The sequence below is a fragment of the Haematobia irritans genome, chromosome 5 (assembly GCF_050003625.1).
Source record: "Haematobia irritans isolate KBUSLIRL chromosome 5, ASM5000362v1, whole genome shotgun sequence".
In the NCBI taxonomy this organism is placed as follows: domain Eukaryota; kingdom Metazoa; phylum Arthropoda; class Insecta; order Diptera; family Muscidae; genus Haematobia; species Haematobia irritans.
Genome location: NC_134401.1, coordinates 24,075,380 through 24,095,370, shown reverse-complemented (window position 1 = coordinate 24,095,370; position 19,991 = coordinate 24,075,380). Strand labels below are relative to the sequence as shown.

The following is a 19,991-nucleotide window of genomic DNA, read 5'->3' as shown; positions in this document are numbered from 1 at the left end:
AAATTAATTTATGAATAGTTAGCTAGCGAGATATTTCTGCAAGTATAATTGCACAAAATTAGATATGGACATAGTTTGGATGATACTCAAAATTAGGGATTGTTATCAAAATAAAAAAGTAGACTTTTTGGAAAATTAGTAAAAATCGATTTTTCGACCTTTCGACTCTTTTAAAATTTGAGTGAAAACGACTTTTTGTTTTTTTTTTAAGTCACATAAATTTACACATTCATCTTCATCTCATGGCTGTATATATTAATCCATTTAGAATAACGGAATAACGTCGAAAGTGGACGTGAGTCAATATACTAAAATTTCAGAAGTCGATTAGTCGGATTTAATGACTCCGAGTTTTTTTTCACTACATCATAATTTAGACAAGAACAACTTCTTTTTTAATAAAGAAATTTCAACAAAAAATAATTTTCATAAAATTTGTTTCTAAATTTGTTTTTTTTTTAATCAAATTTAGAATACAAATCTTTTTACATTACTTTTTATGTAAATTAATTTAATTTAATGCTATTTTATTTAGCTTATGTTAATTTGTATACATTTAAATGTTTTTACTTAATTTATTTTATTTTTCAGATTCTACTTTAAGTAAAAAATCGGACATTTTAACCAAGAGAATTTTTTTCTAATCGTCGTGATCGATTTTGCTCGACTCCGACTCCAGCATTTTTCATCAGCTCGACTCCGACTCCGGAGTCGACTCCGGGTAATATAACTAAATCTAATTTTAATACCACTAATTTGTAGTTCTATTGTGGGGGTACCGTAAGTGGATCGATATAAAGTATCGTATTTATTTATGTGAGTATCAGTGAGCATACAATTTTGGAAAAATTTGTGTCTAGGAAATAAAATTTTGCAAAATTTTCTACGGAAACAAAATTTTGCAAAATTTTATATAGTAATAAAATTTTGCAAAATTTTCTACGGAAACAAAATGTTGACTAAATTTTCAATAGAAATACAATTTTGATCAAATATATAGAAATACAATTTTGAATAAAATTTGTATAGAAATAATATTTGGCAAAATTTTTTATAGAAATAAAAGTTTGAAAAAATTATAAATAGAAATACAATTAAAAAAAAAATTGTGTAGCAAACAAAATTTTACAAAATTTTCTATAGAAATAAAATTTTGCAAAATATTCTATAGAAACAAAATTTTGACTAAATATTCTATAGAAATAAAATTTTTGACTAAATTTTATATAGAAAAAAATATTTCTATAGTAACAAAATTTTGAATACATTTTTTATAGCAGTGAGTATTTTGAATACATTTTTTATAGCAGTGAGTAAATTGAGAAAATGTGCTATAGAAATAAAATTTGACAATTTTTTCTTATAGAAATAAAATTTTGGAAAAATTATCAATAAAAATATAATTTTAGAAAAATTTTTGTGTAGTAAATAAAATTCTGCAAAATATTCTACAGAAACAAAATTTTGACTAAATTTCTATAGAAATAAAATTTTGACAAAATTTTCTATGGAAATAAAATTTTGACCAAATTTTCTAATAAAAAAATCTATTACTATAAAATGTTGGCAAAATTTTTTATAGAAATAAAAGTTTGACCAAATTTTCTAATACAAAAATCTATTACTATAAAATTTTGGCAACATTTTCTATAGAAATAAAATGTTGACTTAAATTTTAATAGAAATAAAATTTACCAAAAGAAATAAAATTTTGAAAAAATATTTGTGTAACAAACAAAATTTTGCAAAATTTCTATAGAAATAAAATTTTGCAAAATATTCTATAGAAACAAAAAAATCTAAAATTCCATCCAAATCCTGCAAAAAAATCGAAATTTTTATATGAAAACTTGTTTTGCTCCCTCCCCTCCTCACTCCTAAACTATGCGTCGTAAAGTGAAAAAGAATCCAATTCGTAATCACTTCCAAAAACGAAATGTCAAATTCCATCCAAATCTTTAAAAATTCAAAATTTTTATACGAAAAATAATTTGCACATATCTTCTAAACTAAGCGTCATAGAGCGAAAGTCAGATTAATTCGTGATCACCAAACCACCCTAAAAATGTAAAATTCCAGCCAAATCTTGGAATTTTTTGAATTTTTGATATGAAAAACTTTTTTTATTTTATCTTCAAAACTACGCGTCGTAAGGCGAAAAAGAGCCTTATTCGTGATCACTCCCGAAAGCCTGAAAATTTATAAAAATCTTGAAAAAAAAATCGAAACTGATTTTGCTCATAACTCCTTAACTACTAAGCATCGTAGAATTCGTGATCACCTTCCCAACAAAAAAAAAAAAACTGGAAAATTCCATCCAAATCTTGAAAAATTCAAATTTTTATGTGCACATGGTATCTTCTTGCACATGGTATCTTCTTAACTAAACGTCATTGAAAAATACGAAATTTTTTATATTTAAAAGTTATTTTGCTCATATCTTCTAAACTAAATGCCGTAGAGAGAAAATGATCAATGGCATTTAGCCCCCCAAAATCTCGAAAATTTCGTCAACATCTTGATAAAAAAACAATTTTTATACCCTCCACCATAGGATGGGGGTATATTAACTTTGTCATTCCGTTTGTAACACATCGAAATATTGCTCTAAGACCCCCACAAATATATTCTGGGTCGTAGTGAAATTCTGAGTCGATCTGAGCATGTCCGTCCGTCCGTCCGTCCGTCTGTTGAAATCACGCTAACTTCCGAACGAAACAAGCTATCGACTTGAAACTTGGCACAAGTAGTTGTTATTGATGTAGGTCGCATGGTATTGCAAATGGCCCATATCGGTCCACTTGTAGGTATAGCCCCCATATAAAAGGACCCCCAAATTTGGCTTGCAGACCCTCTAAGAGAAGCAAATTTCATCCGACCCGGCTGAAATTTGGTACATTGTCTTAGTATATGTTCTCTAACAACCACGCAAAAATTGGTCCGCATCGGTCCATAATTATATATAGCCCCCATATAAACCGATCCCCCGATTTGGCTTTCGGAGCCTCTAAGAGAAGCAAATTTCATCCGATCCGGCTAAAATTTGGTACATGGTCTTAGTATATGGTCTCTAACAACTATGCAAAAATTGGTCCACATCGGTCCATAATTATATATAGCCCCCATATAAACCGATCCCCCGATTTGGGTTGCGGAGCCTTTAGAGAAGAAAGTTTCTTCCGATCCGGCTGAAATTTGGTACATGGTGTTAGTATATGGTCTCTAATAACTATACAAAAATTGGTCCACATCGGTCAATAATTATATATAGCCCCCATATAAACCGATCCCCCCATTTGGTTTGCGGAGCCTCTAAGAGAAGCAAATTTCATCCGATCCGGCTGAAATTTGGTACATGGTGTTAGTATATGGTCTCTAACAACTATGCAAAAATTGGTCCACATCGGTGGTCCATATATAGCCCCCATATAAACCGATCCCCCGATTTGGCTTACGGAGCCTCTAAGAGAAGCAAGTTTCATCCGATCCGGCTGAAATTTGGTTCATGGTGGTAGTATATGGTCTCTAATGGCCATGCAAAAATTGGTCGAAATCGGTCCATAATTATATATAGCCACCATATAAACCGATCCCCAGATTTGACCTCCGGAGCGCCTTGGAAGAACAAAATTCTTCCGATTCGTTTGAAATTTGGTACGTGATGTTAGTATATGGTATCCAACAACCATGCAGGAATTGGTCCATATCAGTCCATAATTATATGTAGCCCCCATATAAACCGATCCCCAGATTTGATCTCCGGTGCCTTTTGGAGAAGCAAAATTCATCCGATCTGGTTGAAATTTTGTACGTGGTGGTAGTATATGATATTTAACAACCATGCCAAAAGTTGTCCAATATATACCACGTATGGACTAACTCACAATTTAGAAAACGATTTAAGATACCACAACCCAAGTAATTCGATTGTGGATGACAGTCTTTCGTAGAAGTTTCTACGCAATCCATGGTGGAGGGTACATAAGATTCGGCCTGGCCGAACTTACGGCCGTTTATACTTGTTTTTCATAAAAACTTATTTTGCTCATATCTTTCAAACTAGTTCGTGATCACTCCTAAAACTCGAAATTTTGAAATGAAAAACTCATTTCATCTTCTGAACTAGAAATCGGAGAGTGAAAAAGATTCAAATTCATGATTACCTTAAAAAAAAATAAATTCCTTACAAATCCTGAAAAAAAAATTAAATTGTTTGTAAAAAAAAACTAATTTTACTCATATCTCCTAAAATAAGCTTCGTAGAAAATTTCATCCAATTCCTGAAAAAATAAAATTTTATATGAAAAACTTATTTTGCTCATATCTCCTAAGCTAGAGCGAAAAGGAGAAGTTCATTAACTTTCCCCTACCCCCCCCCCCCCAAAAAAACAAAATTGCATCCAAATCTTGAAAGAATCTAAATTTTGATATGAAAAACTGCTATTGCCCATATATTACAGCGAAAAAAATTTCACCAAAATATTTTTAATTAAAATTTTCATTGAATTTTCAAAAAGATTCAATTAAACATTTTATTGATGCAACAAATTGTTTAATTAAAACAAAAATCAATCACAAAACTTTATAATATCAATTAATTTTTAAATTGGATCAATTAATTAATTAATTAAGCGTCGTAGAGCAAAAGGGAACTCAATTGGATATCACCTCCCTAAAAAAACGAAAATTTCACAAGATCAAATTTTTTATAAAAAAAAAAACAAATTTCCCTCATATCTCCTAAACTAAGCGTTGTAGAGCGAAATGGATCTCCTTTCCAAACAATCGAAAACGCTTTCCTAATGGTTTCTTTCTTTCTAAATAAACTTCAACCTACAGACTACATAATTTAATTTTTGGTTATGTAAATTTAATTTTAAATATATTAAATCTAAATTAACTTAATTTTTTTACCTAAAATATTTAATTAAATATTTTTTTTTTTATTTTTTTTTCAAAATATTTTTTTTAACCTTAAAATAATTTCATTTTTATTTTATTTAATTAAGATGTAGTTAAGTAGCTAGTTTAATTTAATTGAAATTAAATTTATTTCAAGATTTCTATATAGCATCCCAGTAGTTACCGTACTACAAACACCCGTCCAGTTTATTCTATGTGGATGCTGAATGAGATGCATTCCAGTTGTACATACTTCTAGTATACTCGTTACTCTCTTACGTCGTTATTGGCCATATATAGTAAAAGTAATTTTATAGATTCAATTAAATTGAATAAAATAACTTTGAAAACTACATCTGAAGTGTGAAGTAATTGCCAGTTTCATTCAATTTCCTTTGTGAGTGTGGTGGGTAAACCAGTTTTATTTTTCAAATCAATCGTCACGAACCAGGCTTGTGACAAGCCTTAGCCAGTAGATGGGTAATGTCAACATATGTACATCGGATATAAACATCACATAGTGTGGGGCTAATCACTAAATACGGGGTATTTCAGTTACTATCTGCTACTATAATTAATCATTGGCAAGATAATCGACAATAGCTCAATTAAAAAAAAACTGTATGTAATATTTGAATCTATTGGAAATAAATTTTACAGTAAAGAAAAAGGTGGACTTTAGTACTAAAAAAGGGCGATCATTGGCACGGTGTCCCAATGCCGATGCAGAAACTTGCAGTCCAATAAAATTTTCCTTTTTCAAGTATGTCTCAAAGATTTTATGAACAAAACATGGTTATAAAATTCAATGACCGTACATATAAGTTCAATATGAACTAACACAAAAGAAAATGTTCGTATAATTCCCAAAAATAGTCAGAATGAAGGGAGGGTCCCCTTTTCATTTCTACTGCACAATACCCCCCAAAATATTCGGATCTCAATCCGTTGGACTTTTGCGCCTGGGGCATTTTGGAGAGTAAGGATGACACTAAAAAGTACCAAAATGTCGATCATCTCAAGACGGCGCTTCGCCGAGAATAGACCAAAATACCGCAGAGCAACTTTCGTATAGAGAGTGATTTGGGCGTTTGAAAGGCATAATTTGTGCACAATGTAGCAAATTCGAACCAATTTAAACTGACTATAAAATTTGATGTTATTTCCGACACTTCTTATACCCTCCACCATAGGATGGGGGGTATATTAACATTTTCATTCCGTTTGTAACACATCGAAATATTGGTCTAAGACCCCAAGTATATATATTCTGGGTCGTGGTGAAATTCTGAGTCGATCTAGCGATGTCCGTCCGTCCATCTGTTGAAAGCAAGCTAACTTCCGAACGAAACAAGCTATCGACTTGAAACTTGGCACAAGTAGTTGTTATCGATGTATTGCAAATGGGTCATATCGGTCCACTTTTACGCATAGCAGCCATATAAATGGACCCCCAGATTTGGGTTGCTGAGCCGCTTAGAGAAACAAATTTCATCCGACCCGATTGAAATTAGGTACGTGATGTTAGTATATTGTCCCTAACATACATGCAAAAATTGCTCTATATATATAGCCCCCAATACTTATATATAGCCTCCATATAAATCGATCCCCAGATTTTACATCAAGAACCTCTTGGAGGAATAAAATTTCCTCCGATTCGATTACAATTTTGTACGATGAGTTAGGTTTGGTTATGTTAGGTGGCAGTCCATTGTGATACCACATTGGTGAACTTCTCTCCTATCACTGAGTGCTGCCCGATTCCATGTTAAGCTCAATGACAAGGGACCTCCTTTTTATAGCCGAGTCCGAACGGCGTTCCACATTGCAGTGAAACCACTTAGAGAAGTTTTGAAACCCTCAGAAATGTCACCAACATTACTGAGGTGGGATAATCCACCATTGAAAAACTTTTTGGTGTTCGGTCGAAGCAGGAATCGAACCCACGACCATGTGTATGCAAGTTGGGCAAGCTAACCATTGCACCACGGTGGCTCCCAAGGGTCTCATAATTTAACACCTAAAATTTGTACACTGCAACCGCAGACGATTTAAACTTTTGGGCTCTTTGTGGCGAATAGTATATATATTTATAAATTTGATTTAAAAGATTTATACATTAAATTATTTTGTTTTACCTGCATTTTAAATTGATATACATATTGTATTATTATAAATTTTTATTAAATTTTAATTTTTAAAGGATTTTTTTCGCGAAATTTGGGAGCCCATTTCGTACTTTTTACATTCTTAAATTTTCGGAGGTTTTTGAAAATAGGCTAGACCAATTTAGGGGTTTTTTCCTTAAGATTTGGGGGGAAGATTCAAAAATGACCTGGCAACACTGCTGTAAATGACATATTTTCTATATGCTTAACAAAAAAAAAAACAATTTAAACCAGTTCAGATTTTAATATATAAGAATAACAAAATTTGAAGGGCTTCAGATGGTATCACAAGTGCAGGTCTACAGAATGGGCCAGTGTATAATATTGTCGGCCCCGAACTAAATTTGTATAAATATTGTTTTTATACCCACCACCATAGAATGGTGACGGGGGTATAATAAGTTTGTCATTCCGTTTGTAACACATCGAAATATCGCTATAAAGTATATATATTCTTGATCAGGAAGAAATTCTAAGACTATATAACCATGTCCGTCCGCCCGTTCGTCCGTCGGTCGGTCTGTCTGTCTGTTGTAATCACACTACAGTCTTCAATAATGTAGCAATCGTGCTGAAATTTTGCACAAACTCATTTTTTGTGTGCAGGCAGGACAAGTTCGAAGATGGGCTATATCGGTCCAGGTTTTGATATAGTCCCCATATAAATCGACCTCCCGATTTGGGGTCTTGGGCTTATACAAACCGTAGTTTTTATCCAATTCGCCTGAAATGGGAAAACTAGAGGTATTTTAGAACCAGAAAAAGGTGTGCCGAAAATGGTTATTATTGGACCATATTTTGATATAGCCCCTATATACACCCAGAGAAATGATTGGTTGGAATTCGATTAGGACAACAGTTTGATAGTGGAGACCCACAATTTTTAATTGTGTGGAATAATTGTTAGTTATTTCTCTTGTTTGATAGTTTATATAATCAATATAACGGTGGTGTGACCAAAAGTTGGTATACATGACCAAATATTGGTCGTTATTTATACATTGAAGTAACTAACCATTTCAATTTATTCCACCCTGTTGTGATAACTGATTTGTTTTGCCAATGTGTCACCAAACCCAACTGAAAGTCCGCCTAGCCAATAAGTTGGTTGTGTTAACAAATTGTATAGTTATAAAGGAATTTGTTGCTATGGACTACATAAATATGACAACAAATAAGTTGTTGTTTGATTTCATTAATTATAAACTCTAAATTCTCAAAATTTCAATACAATTAAAATTTTTCATGTCGAGTACCCAATATTAGAGAAAATTCTGGCCATAAAGACTTTCTGTGAATTAGGTATATATTCTTTTTAATTCGGTAGCTGCATTCTTAAGTGGTAAGTAACATAATCATCAAATGAAATTAATATCACTCACTCACTTACGTTCTTCCCTACTAGAGATATTTTAACAAATGTGACGATTTCCGAGGATGTGAATGGCTACCTCGCCATCGAACTTAAAATCGATCAGAACTGAAGAAAGATTCTGGTGCAAAGACATAACAACATTTCAAGGTCCATGCGTGAGTCACGATCGGGTAATTGTGAGTGGAGCATCAGCAGTATCTGCATCATTTCCATTCAGTTTTTAATCTCTGTTGGGGTTTTGGGTACATTGGGGTACTGCCACTCAAATCGAATGACATATATAATCATGTAAGGCGTGTTCTATTAGACAAACTTTGCCAACAGAACACGATCAAAGGTACATTTTTTCACGTTAACGCAATCTTTTTTTATATTATGTCTGCTTTTCTTCCAGAAATTTAAAAAAATATTTTGACCTCCTTGGACCTGAAAATTGTGTAGATTTCGCAACTCTTGCTATCTCATGGAGTTTCTTTTGCAGTTCATAAAAGGTTCTAAAGATGACGATTTCTTTTACGTTAATAGTCAATAAAAATATTAATATGTATTAAAATTAAATACAGACTAAAATTAATTCACCAAATGGTTTCTTTAATTTCTCAAGCATTGGTTGTCCGAAAATAATAAGTAGTTGTTTCAACAAACTAATAAAATCTTATTGGTTGGGATTACCAATTAGACTTATAATGTGCCCAAATTTTAGTTATCCAAACAATTTGATATACTGTTGTGCAAGACTTCAGTTGGTTGCTTTGACAAATTTTGTTAGTTATATTCTAGTAGTAGATGGGACCGAATAATTTGGTTGGCAAAAGAATTGGTTGTCACAACAAATTTGTTTTCTGTGTGTAGACCGATCTCCCAATTTTACTTCTTGGGCTTCTAGTTTCCATAGCTTTTATCCAATTCGTCTGAAATTGGAATTCTCGAGGTATTTTAGGATCATAAAGAGGTGTGCCGCAAATGGTGAGTAACGGTCCATATTTGGTAGATTCTGCATATAGACCGATATGCCGATTTTACTTCTTGGGTTGCTAGAAACCGTAGTTTCAATCCAAAATGCCTGAAATTGGAAATCCAAAAGTATTTAAGGACCACAATTAGGTGTGCTGAATATGGTGTGTATCGGTGATTTTTATTTTTATTTTATTTTTTTTTTTGAATAGCCCCTATATAGACCAATCTCACGGGCTTGTAGAAACCGTAGTTTTTACCCGATTAGCCTGAAATTGTAAGGCCTCCATATAGAGCGATTTCAATACTTTGAACTGAAAGTAAATTTTCATTACTCTTAATTATTTAAATAATGGCGGTAAAAATCTACGGATTTCAGATTTTAAATTAAGAGATTATTTCTTCATTTTCTTGTACAATTATACGAAGTGTTTATAATTCTGCTAAAACTCAATCAAAATTGGTTCTTATAAATCCTAAATCTGCTCTAATCTTCGTAGTTAGAATCTTTAAATTTTTCTTTGGAAAGCATACTGGTTGAACTGAACTTTCTTGGGAGAATATCTTTCATCAAACCACCCCCTGAAATTCTATATATTATTTAGTAAACCACTACGACGAAGAGTTTTCAAAGGAAACTATTATATTTCATTTTTCGTGGTGGGTATTAATGATTCGACCTGGCCGAACTTACTGCTTGTTTTACTTGTTTTTTCTCTTTAATTACACTAGTTTACAAAATAATTTTTTTTTTTCATGTACATTTGATGAAATGTGACTTTTGTATTTATTTTTATCTGCTGAATTCGAATAAAATTAAAAAAAAAAATCGAACAGTTTTTGAGATATCCCGTTATTTTTAGTTTTTCGGTCTTTTTTTCACTAAGCAAATTATATCTCGAGTTAGAAAAGGGTCACTGTAAAATATGATTTTTTTGAAAATTTGCTCTTTTAGAATATTTTTTGAACCACTAAACCTATCTAATTATACACGATTATTCATCATCTCAATAGCTTTTATTTAAGTACCAACAACGATATAATCTGACATTTCTAACTCGACATTTTTTTCGAATTCAGCAGATCAAAATACATAAAAAAGTCACCTCTCATCAAATGTATATTTTCAGTGTAAACTAGTGTTATTAAAGATTTGTATTAAAAACGAAGTTATTAGCAACTTTGTTTTTATTGCATATAATATAAATAACCGGCTGTGCAGCTTGTTGTCACATCCATTTGCTAGAAGAAACGAATAAAGTGTACATATCGGTATATTAGGTTCTCTACTATAAGATGGGAAAACAATATTAGTTTGTCATTACGTTTGTAGCGCATCGCTTACTATCACGCTCAGTATACATTTCCTCACGAAGAATGTTTCAAATGATACGGCAATTTCCTTCCCTGCGTCCGTCCTTACACTGAAAAAAAAGCACTGAAAAAAAGCATACACGGTTCCAAAGATTTTGTCTTTACTTTAAAAATTTTGGTATTGATTCCGAGCCAAAGAAGCGGAGAATACAAGTAAGGATACTTTTAAGACACAATTCTCTTTTAAATTCGGGTTTTGGGTACTTGCTTCTAGGAAGCAATTTTAATTTTTCGCTTTTTCAGCTTTTTTACTTCATATGCTATCAAAGTCCTTTAAAAACGAAATAACGACAACTTTATTTTCCAAATTAAGACACGACTTCCAGTAGAAATTATGCTGTGTTTCAAGTAAAAAACGTCTTTAAAATAAAGTGTTGAAAAACATGTCCTATATTTGAACGATTTTTTGCTTTGTAGTCAAGATGCAAAAAGACAACAAATTTAAAGACAATTTCATTAAATTTAAAGATTGTTTCTGAATTATTAAAGTCAAGTTGACCTTAGCCCAAACATTTTTTCTTTCATGTTATGATATCCATTTTTAAATCAAATCACTTAATTATAAGGACAATACGACTTCATTGAAAAGTTTATCGACTTTTGGTCAAGGAAAAAAACTTTATACTAAGCAAAAGTTGCATTCGTATTTTAAAGACATGAAATCTTTGACCTCACGACAATATTTTTTTCAATGTACGTATAAACTACGCTACACACAAAAAAATATTTCCGCCGAAACGAGATATGAGATATCCCGTTATTTTTATACCCTCCACCATAGGAGGGTATAAAATCCTAACTTTGTCATTCCGTTTGTAACACCTCGAAATATTGCTCTAAGACCCCATAACGTATATATATTCTGGGTCGTGGTGAAATTCTGAGTCAATCTAAGCATGTCCGTCCGTCTGTTGAAATCATGCTAACTTCCGAACGAAACAAGCTATCGACTTGAAACTTGACACAAGTAGTTGCTATTGATGTAAGTCGGATGGTATTGCAAATGGGCCATATCGGACCACTTTTACGTATAGCCCCCATATAAACCGACACTCAGATTTGGCTTGCGGAGCCTCTAAGATAAGCAAATTTCATCCGATCCGACTGAAATTTGGTATATGGTGTTGGTAACATATATGGTCTCTAACAACCATGCATCAATTGGTTCACATCGGTCCATAATTATATATAGCCCCCATATAAACCGATCTCCCGATTTGGCTTGCGGAGCCTCCACGAGAAGCAAATTTCATCCGATCCAGCTGAAATTTCGTAACAGGTTGGCTGATAAGTCCCCTGTCTGACACATAGATGGCGTTGCTAGTATTAAATGCATATTATTTTCATATAGTACCAACCTTCAAATGATTCGTGTCAAAATTTGACGTCTGTAAGTCAATTAGTTTGTGAGATAGAGCGTCTTTTGTGAAGCAACTTTTGTTATTGTAAAAAAAATGGAAAAAAAGGAATTTCGTGTTTTGATAAAATACTGTTTTCTGAAGGGAAAAAATACGGTTGAAGCAAAAACTTGGCTTGATAATGAGTTTCCAGACAATGCCCCAGGGAAATCAACAATAATTGATTGGTATGCAAAATTAAAGCGCGGAGGAAGGTGAACGCAGTGGACGCCCGAAATAGGTGGTTACCGACGAAAACATCAAAAAAAATCCACAAAATGATTTTGAATGACCATAAAACGAAGTTGATGGAGATAGCAGAGGCCTTAAAGATATCAAAGGAACGTGTTGGTCATATCATTCATCAATATTTGGATATGCGGAAGCTCTGTGCAAAATGGGTGCCGCGCGAGCTCACATTTGACCAAAAACAACAACGTGTTGAAGATTCTGAGCGGTGTTTGCAGCTGTTAACTCGTAATACACCCGAGTTTTTCCGTCGATATGTGACAATGGATGAAACATGGCTCCATCACTACACTCCTGAGTCCAATCGACAGTCGGCTGAGTGGACAGCCGATGTGAAAGTCCGCTGGCAAAGTAATGGCCTCTGTTTTTTGGGATGCGCATGGAATAATTTTGAAGGGAAAAACCATCAACAGTGACTATTATATGGCGTTATTGGAGCGTTTGAAGATCGAAATCGCGGCAAAACGGCCCTATATGTAGAAGAAAAAAGTGTTGTTCCACCAAGATAACGCACCGTGCCACAAGTCATTGAGAACGATGGCAAAAATTCATGAATTGGGCTTCGAATTGCTTCCCCACCCACCGTATTCTCCAGATCTGGCCCCCAGCGACTTTTTCTTCTTCTCAGACCTCAAAAGGATGCTCGCAGGGAAAAAATTTGGCTGCAATGAAGAGGTGATCGCCGAAACTGAAGCCTATTTTGAGGCAAAAACGAAGGAGTACTACCAAAATGGTATCTATGTTGAATAATAAAATCGAATTTTGACAAAAAAAAATGTGTTTTTCTTTGTTAGACCGGGGGCTTATCAGCCAACCTGTTACATGGTGTTGGTCTATGGTCTCTAACAACCATGCAAAAATTGGTCCACATCGGTCCATAATTATATATAGCCTCCATATAAATCCATCCCCAGATTTGACCTCCGGAGCCCCGTGAATAAGCAAAATTCATCCGATTCGGTGGAAATTTGTTAAGTGGTGTTAGTATATGGTCTCTAACAACCATGCAGGAATTGGTCCATATTGGTCCAGATTAAAACAATACAATTCCTTCCTCCAAAATTATATTTTACACCAACAAAGTATTGGTATAGTAGTCTCTTTAAACGCAACAAATTTTGTTTATCCAGAACGAAATTTGTTTAGCCTGAAAAAAAAAAACGTAAACAAGAAAACAAAACTTCGTTGCTGTAAATGTCGCTACCCAGAAAAGGAATAAATGTTGGCGTGTATTCCCTTAAAACATAATTCTTTCCTGCGAAACAAAATTTTAGGCCAACCAACATTTCTTTTATTGATAAGTTAGTATTTTAAAGGCAAATAAAACTTAGTTTAAAAGAACTTTTGTTGACCTCAAAAAAAAGAACAACTTTAATAGTAAACGAAATTTCATTTCCCAGAAAAAAAAATAATGTTTACGGGTAATGCATTAAAAAATCTTTCCTCCAAATTTATTTAGTTGGTTGTCAAATTTGATGACAAATAAATCATTGCTTGTGGCACCCGTTGCCACTTTTGTCCCGAACGAACGAAAACAACTTATCAATTAAAGAAAACTTTGTCGATATAGAATTTCAATCCCCACAACAACAACAACAAAAACAATTTTTGCATGTAATGCCTTCAAGAAATCCGTTTTCGAACTTTTTTTATTTTTTCGCATTGACTTTCAAAAAGTGGGTATATCGTGCTAAAATTTTATCCGGAAGATTACATACTACTATATTAAATTTTTACTATGAACTGTAGAATGTGTCTTATTAAAGTCTTAAAGTCAGAAATGAACAGTGCTTGATATAATCGAAATGGTCTGTGTTGTTGGTTCAAAAATAATTTTTGTATTGAAAAAATAAAAATTTTGTAACAAACGATGTTTTTTTGTGATAAAAGTTTAAAATTTTTGAAGCAATTCAAAAAAAAAACTCTAACAAACGAATATATTAATTTATAACACCAAATCTTAATATATACGAGATACGCCCCAAACGACAATTCTTACTTGTTTTTTTATTTTAGCATTTATTAGGCATATTAACTTAATTAGGCTATTGATTTTTTTTATCAAAATGGGTAAAGAAATTCTCGCAGCAAATTCATGTTTTGCAATCAGTTTATTAGAATAACGCTTGCATTGAAGATGGCAAATATTAAACCACTTAGTGCAGATTTGCAAAAAATTGTCATTGAAGAATTGGGTGAAGTACCTTCAAGGGTACCCGAAGATTTGGCAGCTCTACGAGATTGGCTTAAATTACAACCACATTTAAAGGTGCGTGATGAGGATCAATTCTTAATACAATTCTTGCGAGGATGTAAATATAGTTTGGAAAGAGCTAAGCAGAAAATTGATTTGTTCTATTCGTTGAAATCCAAATATCCTGAAATGATGAATGTCACCAATGTGGATGATCCAAAGTTTCGAGAAGTTTGCCGTTTGGGGTAAGTTTGAGAAATAGAAAGTTATATTTTAATATGGGGATTATAAGATCAACAAGTATATACGGTCGTAAGTTCGGCTAGGCCGAATCTTATGTACCCTCCACCATGGATTGCGTAGAAATTTCTACGTAAGACTGTCATCCACAATCGACTTACTTGGGGTGTGGTAATACTTACCGATGGTAAGGTATCTTAAAACTTCTTAACATCATCTTCTAAATTGTAAGTTACTCTATACGTGGTATATATTAGACAAAAAAGGTATGTATAGGTAAGTGTTCAAATAATTACGAATCGATATGGACTTTTGCACGGTACTTAGAGAGCCAGAATTGAAATATGGGGTCGCTTATATGGGGGCTATACGAGTATACAATTATGAGCATGATATGCATCTTTGTGTGATTGGGGATCGATTTATCTGAAGGCTATATATAACTATAGGCCGATATGGCGTGGTTATTAAAGGCCATATACTAGCACAATGTACCAAATTTCAACTGATTTGGATGAAATTTGTCCTCCAAGAGGATCCAAAACCAAATCTCGGAATCGGTTTACATGGGGGCTATATATGATTATGGACCGATATGGACCACTTTTGGCATGGTTGTTAAATATCATATACTAACACCACGTACCAAATTTCAACTGACTCGGATGAAATATGCTCCTCCAAAAGGCTCCAAAACCAAATCTCGGGATCGGTTTATATGGGGCTATCTATGATTATGGACCGATATGCACCACTTTTGGCATGGTAGTTAAATATCATATACACACAAAAAAACAAAATTTCTGATTCAATCACGAAATTAATTGATCCAATTAATTTTTTAATTGAAATGTCTTCAATCACGAAAATGATAGTATCAATCACAGTTTTAATTGGGCATAGAAAAAATTCTTGATTAAAAAATTAATTGATGTCATTAGTAATTTTCAATTAATTTTTTAATTGATTCAATTAAATATTTAATCGATTTTGAATGCAAACCCCAATTAATTTTTTATTTAAAAAGGTAACTATTTTCAATTACTTTCGGAATTGGCTTAGAGTTTTTATTCGGATTAAGAAATGTTCATCACTTTTTTTAACTGACTTAGTCTTCCGAATTTGATTAAAAAGTTAATTGTATCAATTAATTTTTTAATTTAAAATTTTCAATCATTGACTTAATTAATTTAATGTTTCTATTTTGATTAAAAAGTTAATTGTATCAATTAATTTATTAATTGAAAAAACATTCAACTTCAATTAACTTTTTAATCGGAAATATTTTGGTGATATTTTTTCTGTGTACTAACACCACGTACCAAATTTCAACCAGATCGAATGAGATTTGCTTCTCTTAGAGGCTTCGCAAGCCAAATCTGGGGATCGGTTTATATGGGGACTATATATAATTATGGACCGATGTAGGCCAATTTTTGCCTAGTTGTTAGAGACCATATACTTACACCATGTAATAGATTTCAACCGGATCGGATGAATTTTGCTCCTCCAAGAGGCTCCGCAAGCCAAATCTGAGCGTCGGTTTATATGGGGACTATATGTAAAATTGGTCCAATATGGTCCATTTGCAATACCATCCGACCTACATCAATAACAACTACTTGTGCCAAGTTTCTAGTCGATAGCTTTTTCGTTCGATATTTAGCGTGATTTCAAAAGACGGATGGACATGCTTAGATCAACTCAGAATTTCACCACCACCACCCAGAATATATAATTATGGACCGATGTGTCCCAATTTTTGCACGGTTGTTACAGACCATATACTAACACCATGTACCAAATTTCAACCGGATCGGATGAGATTTGCTCCTCCGAGAGGCTCCGCAAGCCAAATCTGGGGATCGGTTTATATGGGGGCTATATATAATTATTGACCGATGTGGGCCAATTTTTGCATGGTTGTAACAGATCATATACTAACACCATGTACCAAATTTCAACCAGATCGGATGAATTTTGCTCCTCCAAGAGGCTCCGCAAGCCAAATCTGAGCGTCGGTTTATATGGGGGCTATATATATAATTATGGACCGATGTGGGCCAATTTTTGCATGGTTATTACAGACCATTTACTAACACCATGTAACAAATTTCAACCGGATCGGATGAATTTTTCTCCTCCAAGAGGCTCCGCAAGCCAAATCTGAGCGTCGGTTTATATGGGGGCTATACGTAAAATTGGTCCGATATGGCCCATTTGCAATACCATCCGACCTACATCAATAACAACTACTTGTGCCAAGTTTCTAGTCGATAGCTTGTTTCATTCGGAATTTAGGGTGATTTCAAAAGACGGACGGACATGCTTAGATCGACTCAGAATTTCACCACCACCATCCAGAACATATATACTTTATGGGGTCTTGGAGCAATATTTCGATGTGTTACTATGGTGGAGAGTATAAAACCAGTGGAACTTCAAGGTCGTTCTTCAAGATGTGTTGCATCCGTTCTCGCGAATTGTTTAGCTCACGAGCAATTTTTCGTGCGGCTTGTATTAAGATCAAATCTGGCCTTCAGTTTTAGAATAATTTCTGGTGTTTTTAACTTGTTTTTTGTTCACTTTTTGGATGCAATACAACACTGCGTCCAAAAGATTTATTCACATTTAAATACAGGAGGCCTCTAGCGATAGCCACTTGGTGTTCTTCAGCCAACTATAAAGAAATCATATCATCACGCCTAAATTCCATAGATCAAAATGCTATTGTAAGCTTGTAACAAATAAACTGAACTCACTGGAATAAATCTATCAGACATGGAGTTTAGAAATGTCATCAACCTGAAGATGTCACAGCCACACTGTATATATTTCCTAGGAGATATGTATTCTAATTTCCAATACGATTTTTTTTTTTCAATCTATTCCTTTTACAGATGTTCCCTGGTAATGCCGAGGTCACTTAATCAAACTGGTCCCACCATCACTGTATTTCGTTTTAATTTCCCAACAAATAAATTCACCATCGATGATGTATTCCAATCCACAGTGGCCATACATGAAATAATGATGATGGAAGATCCCTATGCCAGTATCCATGGTATTGTTTATATTATTGACTATGCCCTAGCTACGGCAGGACATTATATGCAAATGTCACCGAGTTTCTGCAAAAAGCTAATTTCAGTCTTGGAAAAATCCATGCCATTGCGTATCAAGAAAGTTTACTATATAAATGCCTCAGTGGCAGCTCAACAATTTTTCAAAATTATTATACCATTCTGTTCACAAAAGCTGCAACAAAGGGTAAGTACAGATAATGGAAGGAAAATGGTTTAAAAGATTTTAGATATTTTGGGAATTTGTTATGGACATATAAGATCGTAAAAACTATATAAGGAAAGTCTAACTTTGGGCCGACTATATTATACCCTGCATCAAATTGTAGATCTGAATTTTCGATATCATCTCAAATCATTCAATGTTAATTCTTCTCCCTGTGCAAAATTTCACGTAAATCGGAGTAAAACATTAGCCTCTGTGGTCATATGTGCACCCAGAGAAGGAATATGATCACCTCAAACATGTTTTAAGAGCAATTTGTTATTTTTGGGTGGTGACCATGTAACATGGTTTTCGCAACCAAGTTATTTTCGCGGAAATCATGTATCTGATTTCGGCAAGCAAGGTTATATTTGGTGAGAAAATAACTTTTTAGTGACAAATATGTTACATGGTCACCATATAAAAATAACATTTTGCTCTTAAAACATGTTCGAGGTGATCATATTCCTTTTCTGCGTGTGTTAAAATCGTTCGAAAGATATATATGGGAGCTATATCTAAATCTGAACTAATTTCTTCAAGAATTAATAGGGTTCTATGTGATCCAAAATACCTAATTGTACCAAATTTTAAGTGGATTGGAATAAAACTGCGACTTGGACTTAGATGGAAAATGTGTTCACAGGCAGAAAAACGGATGGACCTGATCAGGGGCCGTCTATGAGAAATATTGTCAATAACACCATATCTATCTCGCCTCTTTATAGATGTTTTCAAGGTTATAAAACAGTAAATTATTAGCAAATTAATTAAAAAGTGGCACGAGTTAACGAAAAATTGTCAGAATATTGTAAAAAATATGGCAATGTTGCAAAAAAAAGTATAATCGCTTGAAAAAAGTGGGGGTATGAAGATATGACCTGCTGCCTAGTGCCACATTGACCATGTCAAGTCAATCATATATATCAATCAAACGAGGAGGCCTTTGCCCCGGAGATCTATTTTGCAGGCCTCTAGATAACGTATTTTCAGACGGAATAAAACTCTTAAGAAACATTTTTAAAAAAAAATTTGTTAAATATCCCTTTTCACTTATCGTACTACCTTCTTAATACAATATTGGTTAGGATTTCGAAAATTCAAGAATTTAAATTAATAAAATTATTATTATTTTATTTTAATTTAATTAATTTTTATATTTCTCCCCTCTTTTTTAGATTCACATTATGGGTGATAATTTGGATGAACTGCGCAATGAATTATCACCTAAAAATTTACCAAAAGACTATGGCGGTGAATTGCCTTCAATGGATAAAATTACTTCTGATTATCAGAGTACTTGGGATAGATACAGAGAATATTTCCAAGAGAATGCCAATTACGGCAGCAATGAAACTCTAAGACCGGGTAAACCTTTGGATATAGATGGTTTGTTTGGTGTTGGAGGTTCGTTTAGAAAACTTATCGTAGATTAAATTTGTAATTATCTTTGTGTTGTGTGAAACGATTCTGTATAAATTAATGAAACAAATCTTGAATTTTAGAATAAAATGATTAGCTTACAATGCAATACAAGAAAGTATAATTGTTAATAAATTGAATATTGATTAAATATTGGGTTAATGAACTTTTATGTAAATTTCTTCTATTTATCGATATAGGTAAAAAAAAACAAAACATTTTCAAGGTCTAAGCATTATGTGTTTGATTTTTATATTTGCGCTATAAATGAAGCGATTATAAAAAAGTCACTCCAATAAGTATCATATTTTCTTTCAATGATTCAGCCACTTTTTGGAGAGACGAAAAAATTACTTGAAGTCGCCATATCCTAATTTTTCATTTGCAACTGAAGCAACGAAGTCGTTATCTCGTTGCAAGGAATC

The 19,991-nt window shown here is 33.2% G+C and overlaps 1 protein-coding gene and 1 long non-coding RNA gene across 2 annotated transcripts; both read left to right on the top strand.

The window, feature by feature from the left end:
• Positions 1 to 8,096: 8,096 nt before the first annotated feature.
• On the top strand, positions 8,097 to 8,945 carry LOC142241312 (uncharacterized). The gene is made up of 3 exons (XR_012723569.1): positions 8,097 to 8,415; positions 8,479 to 8,785; positions 8,843 to 8,945. It is a non-coding gene; the product is annotated as an uncharacterized LOC142241312 (long non-coding RNA).
• Positions 8,946 to 14,460: 5,515 nt separating this feature from the next.
• LOC142237517 (alpha-tocopherol transfer protein-like) lies at positions 14,461 to 19,684 on the top strand. The gene is made up of 3 exons (XM_075308875.1): positions 14,461 to 14,861; positions 17,757 to 18,126; positions 19,323 to 19,684. Exons 1-3 carry the CDS (start codon positions 14,518 to 14,520, stop codon positions 19,578 to 19,580), a joined length of 972 nt encoding a protein of 323 aa, XP_075164990.1. The 5' UTR covers positions 14,461 to 14,517; the 3' UTR covers positions 19,581 to 19,684.
• The last annotated feature ends 307 nt before the right edge of the window (positions 19,685 to 19,991 follow it).